The sequence below is a fragment of the Gossypium arboreum genome, chromosome 1 (assembly GCF_025698485.1).
Source record: "Gossypium arboreum isolate Shixiya-1 chromosome 1, ASM2569848v2, whole genome shotgun sequence".
In the NCBI taxonomy this organism is placed as follows: domain Eukaryota; kingdom Viridiplantae; phylum Streptophyta; class Magnoliopsida; order Malvales; family Malvaceae; genus Gossypium; species Gossypium arboreum.
This window is the reverse complement of record NC_069070.1, coordinates 171,668-178,206: the sequence shown is the minus strand read 5'-3', so window position 1 is coordinate 178,206 and position 6,539 is coordinate 171,668. Positions and strand designations below refer to the sequence as shown.

The 6,539-nt window shown below is 32.7% G+C and overlaps 1 protein-coding gene and 1 non-coding gene across 3 annotated transcripts; one reads left to right on the top strand and one right to left on the bottom strand.

Moving 5' to 3' along the window:
• The first annotated feature begins 1,750 nt into the window (after nt 1–1,750).
• On the top strand, nt 1,751–1,822 carry TRNAQ-UUG (transfer RNA glutamine (anticodon UUG)). Its single transcript has one exon. It is a non-coding gene; the product is annotated as a tRNA-Gln (tRNA).
• Nucleotides 1,823–1,970: 148 nt separating this feature from the next.
• On the bottom strand, nt 1,971–5,769 carry LOC108450331 (UV-B-induced protein At3g17800, chloroplastic). 2 transcript variants are annotated; one of them, XM_017747898.2, is made up of 3 exons: nt 5,308–5,769; nt 3,801–4,078; nt 1,971–2,980 (listed from the first exon to the last, which is right to left on the bottom strand). In XM_017747898.2, the coding sequence occupies exons 1-3, from the start codon at nt 5,419–5,421 to the stop codon at nt 2,170–2,172; spliced, it is 1,203 nt and encodes a 400-aa protein (XP_017603387.1). In that variant the 5' UTR covers nt 5,422–5,769; the 3' UTR covers nt 1,971–2,169. The 2 variants fall into 2 exon arrangements, with proteins under 2 accessions (XP_017603387.1, XP_017603388.1); XM_017747899.2 differs by having other exon boundaries at nt 3,801–4,137; nt 5,308–5,679.
• Nucleotides 5,770–6,539: the final 770 nt, after the last annotated feature.

The window sequence follows — 6,539 nt, the reverse complement described above, 5'->3', positions numbered from 1 at the left end:
ATGACTTCTTGTTGTTGTCTTACCTCTTCTTCTTCTTGTTGTGTAATGGGGTGTAAGTTTGCTGCTAAATTTGCCTTCTTTCCACCATCTCCTTCTACATATCAGATCAAGAAACATGACAATGGCAAACTCACAGTGGTTTCATCATTAATGCCTGATGATGCTTCTTTGTACGTGCTTTTAATTGACACTAAACATGGGGACAAAGTTGTTGGTTTTTATTTGAAAAACTCGTATGCACGCCTTACTCTGCTTTACTCTCATGGCAATGCTGGTCAGCTCTATAGCCTCTTTATTCAGCTCAAAGCCCACCTTAGAGTCAATCTTATGGGGTAAGTTCGGTTTTTAATGCTGTTTTCACGTTTTGAACCGACTTTACATTTAGCAACTAAGCTTCCTAGGCTGAGAGTGTAGTTCTACATAGCAGCATTCTTTTCGCCTTAAAACGACAAAGTTGAATACTAGTCAGGGATGTTGTAAGATTAAGTTATGGCAACCCAAATGTCCAAAACCAAGATTTAGTAAATGTTGGTGGTGGCCTAAGTGGTCTTGTTGTTGGAGACCTCGGTGTTTGAACTGCTGCCGGAAACCAAAATTCATGTCGGAATGTTGCTGCTTCTGCAACAAATGTTCATGGTGGAAATTATGTTGCTGTTGTGGGGGTACACACAATAATAATGTTGAGTTAAATGGTATAAGCAAGAGGGTTAATGGTGATAATGTGCTTTGTATAGATTGCTGAACTTGCTTAACATCCGCCCACCCTATAATCATTGGCAGTAGTAGCCTACAAAACAAGATTTTATAAGTTTACCTTTTAATTTAAAAGTTTTTATATAATTCATTAATTTATTCAAAAAATTTGCTTAAGTCATTGGTTATTAAATTTTTTAAAGAAAAGTCTAGCTAGTTAGCTTTAAGCGATGATTCAACAATTGGTACGGTGAATCAAAATGCATTTACGAAAAAAACAATATACTTTAGATCTAAGTCAATCTAACAATCAATGTTGAAAATCGGAAAAGAAAACCATTTGAATTTTGATTTATAGATTCATAATATTTAAAGTTATTTCATAGCCAAAAAAACTAAACCGTAAAAGAGAAAGGAAATGAGAGCTTTCAATTGATGCAAGCTATGCGAACAAAGAAGTCCATACAACAATGATTTTAATAGCCTAATGATTTAAACTAAAACTTTTAAATAGTTCAGTTGACTATTTTATAACTTTTTGAAGTTAAATAGCCAAAATATAAACTTACTAATAGTTTAGTAATATTAGTGTAATTTATCTTTATTTTTATAGATTTAAAAAATATAGGAGCTTTCATTAATTATTACCCATTAAATTTTGGGATAAGAAGGTAAAACAATTACTCGGTCAATTTTGAAAATAAACAACTAATGATAAGTAATCATGACACATCAAGTATCATATTTTTCTTGGTATATAATTTAACTCTCAAATTTTACACATTTCGTAATTTAATCCGTAATATTTATACATTTTGTCAACATTTACACAAAATATACAAGCATTGAGATAAAATTTATTATTATATAAATCAAAATTATATAAAATTAATAGAAAAATATGAAAGCTGTACTTACTTGTCCTTAATTTCTTACTTTCAAAATTAATAGAGACTAAAATTGCTCCAAATTTTTTGAGATGAAATCAATGGAAAATGAAATGATTCATTTTGTTTTATTAGACAAAGACCTTAGGAAGGATTTAAGTCAACAAAACGGTTCTATGGTGTAGTGGTTAGCACTCTGGACTTTGAATCCAGCGACCTGGGTTCGACTCCCGGTAGGACCTTTCATTTTTTTTACTATATAATATTGTAATTACTTTACATACGGACACATTATATCGCAATTACAATGAAACTTTACATAGATAATGGGTTGAATGATGAATTTGCCCATGGATTTGAGCAGCAAGGGCCATAAAACACACTTCAAACTTTCTGAATCATCAACACAGCTCTGCAAAATAAAGTCCAAATATCACATATGTTTCTAACAATGTGAGTTTTCACTATTAATCTCTTTTTTTTTTTTTGAGCAGTATGGTTTACATTTTCCCAACTTTTACAAACTTACAATCCCATATTCCATCAACACTATCACCATTCATCACACGAATTGATCATTCGATGCCAATTAGCTCTTAAGAAAATGGTACTTTGATTCAACATAGCTCTCTGCATCCCATAAAAATGAACCAAATGCCACTGCTTCCAACACTAGCATTGTCAACCCAGAGAATGTGAGTGAAACTACTTCATCATTTGAAGTGTCGAGCGAACCGTCATCAAGAATTTGAATGTCAGGCCTCCCAAATAGTGCTTGTGTTTGCTTTTCAATTAACGAAATAGCTTCTTTGGATCTTATAGTTGCGTATCTCTGAAGTGTCTCGGAATCCAAATACATAACGTAAGATCTCAGTCTATATTGTTTTCCTTCGGCATCTTCGTATCCTCCTCCATCATCGTCATCATGGGGTGGGATTCTAATCAAAGAATCTGGATCCCAAAGCTGCTTCCCTGGATTAGGATCTTCAAATCTTGCTTGGCTTTTAGTGAAATCCTCGGGAAGGGTTTTCATTGTTCTCTCGAGTTGAAACCGTTGATCGACTCTTCTAAGGAAATATCCGTACATTATCGAAGCAGCATAGAGCTTTCCAAGTTTGATCTTGCTAATTTGAACAATGGTACTTAGGGGACCAACCATTCGGTCTCCGAGCACAAGGGATAAGTGGCTTTGAATCATTTCAAATGCTTCAGGAGAATGAACAAATTCCAGTTTTTGTTCCTGGTTTGGCCAAAAGTCCACTCGTCCAGTAGGGTCTGAAGTTTCCGTTACCTTAGGAATCATTGAAATCTCGTTGTCGACAAATTTCTGTACAATCAAACAATATATGATTTCCTCCAGTGTTTTCTGTCTCTCCTTTTCTTTAACTTCAGCTATTCTCCTACAGTTCAATGGTTTCAATTATATCAGTAACTTCTTAGTAGGGTAATAGCAAAAGAACAGGTAAAAGTACCATGGAAGCCCTTGTACTAAGAGTCAGATTGCATTTTACCCCATTTACTCAAAAAATGGGCAAATTAAGCACTATACGTTAGATCAAGGAGCAAATTCATCCTTTTTGTTAAAAATTTCATTCAATTCTATAGTTAAAAATTTGTGTGCCTGGCAAAATAACTAGAGGTGTACCACATTCTGACGAACATGGACCGGTTTTTATCAGTAGAAATGGATGAAATTTTCAACAAAACGACCAATTTGCTCTTTGCTTTAATGTACAGGGACTAATTTGTCCATTTTTATAGAAAACGAAGCAAAATGCAATCCAACTTCTAGTACAAGGGCCTCTATAGCACTTTTCCCCAAACGAACAATATAGACGTACATGGACCGGTTTTTATAAGTAGAAATGGATGAAATTTTCAACAAAATGACCAATTTGCTCTTTGCTTTAATGTATAGGGACTAGTTTGTCCATTTTTATAGTAAAGGGAGCAAAAAGCGATCCAACTTCTAGTACAAGGGCCTCTATAGCACTTTTTCCCAAACGAACAATATAGTAAGCATTGGTTGAATTTTGAAATAATTAAGTCAAAAACCGCTGATTCCAAAAAATAACACAGCATAACATAAAAATGCTATTATCCTGTTAATTTATGAAACGAGAAACATTTTATTCTAATTCACATGCATGCACACACATACACCCAGATTTTTTCAACTGCACAATAGAAGGAACTAACATGGAAAGAGATGAAACTCACTTGTAGAGGAGATCGTGAGATTGCAGAGTTTCTTCTGTCTGGTCATTTTTATCACTCTGAAGGTTATCGAGCTGTTGATCAACGGCCGCAGGCAATAAATGAGGATGAGTTCTCAATATTTGTGCCAAAAGCTGGCCAACCGGAGATTCAAATTCTACAGGAGCAATTGGTGATAAATTATCACCTGACTCCCCCAAGGCTCTCATAGTTAAGCATCTTCCTCCTCGGTACTTATCGGGGACCATTCCTAGCTTTGGAATGCATAACGAGGGACATCTCTGAATAGAAAACACTCAGAGAGAGCTAATCAGACAGGGGAAAGTATCAAAGACTAGGCCTGTATTCCAAAACATGCATGCCATAGGAGTGAGTATTCTAAAACATGTAACGCATACTCTAATATCGAGTTTTACTCAAACTGAAATCTACTTAACCGAACTGCTTTCGACTACTTGATATTTCGCAATCAGAACATCACAAATTAAATGATTTCCAAATAATGGTAAGCCATCTCAGATTCACAGACATAGCAGCTCCTAAAAGCATGAAGATCCAAAGGCCATATATATATAAACTCCAAGACTATTTAAACAACTTTATAAAAGAAACATGCTACTAAGTTTTTCCATATCTATTTCTTTAAGTTTAGCAAAGACAACTACGACGTCAAAGTGGCAACAGGGATTGGTTCAATTAGTTGAGTACTCATCAGCACCCTCAAGCAGGGGCAAGGGATGGGGGGCTGGCAGGAGCCCTGTCCCCCTAAAATGAGAAATTTCTTCTTAGACCCCCAGAAATTCATAAAATCCTAAGTTAATATATGGTAAAATTATAGTTTAGGCACAAAAATGCTAGAATTTGAATTTAGTCTTTTTGAAAACCACAAAGTTATAAGCCAATACAAGGGCGAAATTACATTTTAGTTCTCTTAAAAATATGCAACTTAATCTCGAGCCCCCTCTAAAAAAGTTTCTGGCTTTGCCCCTGCCCCCAAGCAAGTACCAAGGTTCGAGTCTCATCAGCAATCTCATTTGGTAGGTGATATTGGGTAGCCTTCCCTCACCTAAACTTATTTTGACCAGAAAAAAAAAAAAAGTAGTATTCAAGCATTTCCTCTTTCCAATATTTTCAATAAACTATCCAACTGGTATAAGTTAACATAGCAGCAAAATATGAACAAGGATTAAGCAGTTGCCAGTGGACTGCATCCAATGGCAAAGAGGAAAACAACAATAGGTTTCTAATAACTAGCAACCAAACTGGATTTTGCACAACCACTGAAGAAATCCCTAGCACAAGGGAGAAGAAAACAAGAATAAAACCAGCAATTTATATCAACTATCTAATTAAATACCAAACTTTTATGTTCTCTATATGAAAAAAAATACTATTCGCAAGGGACCAAAAAAAAACCCAGAGTCTAGAATTTTACAATAATTAAAACCAAGATATGAGCAACACAAATAGACATATAAATATGAATATAAAAAAGAAAAAGGTAGCATACTTTGAAGAAAGGAGAAGAGAGGAAAAAATGATTGGGATGGAAGTGTCTGAAATTGAGGGCTCCAGCTGAAGGGATGGCTATCAATACCTCAGTTGCTACACCCGCTATCTGCATTTCTTAATTTGCTACTCTCTTTTTTTTTTTTTTCCTTTTTTCTTTTTTTGAAAAAACCCTAAATCAAAATCCTCTAAGAAGAAAGAAGGGCAGAAGGAGGTTTTTGATAATGGTGGGAAATACTGTAAGATGGAATGGGGTGGTTGTTGAAGCTAGTTTCTTTGTGGACTTCTCTTTCTTTCTTTTCTTTTTTTTTTTCGTTTTTCTGGATTCTGTCTCTTTATATTATTCTAAATTATTTATTTTTCTAAAAAAATCATTTTTTGCAAGAAGTTTGTATATTTAGTGATTTATAAGTTTTCTAAAAAACAAATTATTAGACGAAAGAAAGTACACTTATTTCAAATATGTTTGTTTTTTCCCTAAACATGCTTGCTTTTTAATAACAAGAATAAAGGTTTTTTTAAAGTATATAGAAGGGTGAAGAAAGTGAAATGAAAATTACTTTTTCCTATATCAATTCATTTAGGGTGAAAATGAATATAACATTCGATAAATTATTTATGAACTGTTCGTATAATCTTTATTTATGTTTGTTTATTAATAGACGTGTGTTTGATTAGTTTATGTTCACAAATAAACTCATTTATAAATTTATTTATTGATTTGTTTATTATCGATTATTTATTAATAATATTTTCTTATAAAAATTTTATTAGTATATATTAATAAAATTATCTTAAAACTCTTTTATTGGTCCATTAGTACATATTAATAAAATTATATTGGTTTGTATTTTTCATTTATAATATAATTATTAATGTTTATATTTGACTATTTTGTATCTAAACAATATATGTGTGTATCTATTTATTTATTGTTTGTTTGTTTATTATTTATTAACATTGTTCGTGAATATGTTCAATTATATGTTCATGAACATGTTTGTTTAATGTTCGTGAACATGTTTGATTAAGTTAAATGAATATGTTCGTAAACATTAAGCAAACAAATATGAACACACATAATTTTAAATAAACGAACATGAATAGAAGTTTGTTCGTTCAAGCTCGATTCATTTACATTCCTAACTCTATTGAATTCTCAATTATAAAGTTAAAAAAATAATTAAACATAAAAGAGTATGTAAAATTATTAATTTTAATGAAATTTATTTT

Bases quoted from the DNA above. Each gene is read 5' to 3' on its own strand.
- LOC108450331 (XM_017747898.2), bottom strand. From the start codon at position 5,421: ATGCAGATAGCGGGTGTAGCAACTGAGGTATTGATAGCCATCCCTTCA. The intron at 4,079-5,307 runs GTATGCTACCTT...TTTTCTATTCAG, and splicing joins TCTCTTCTCCTTTCTTCAAA to AGATGTCCCTCGTTATGCAT. The intron at 2,981-3,800 runs GTGAGTTTCATC...ATTGAACTGTAG, and splicing joins TCTCACGATCTCCTCTACAA to GAGAATAGCTGAAGTTAAAG.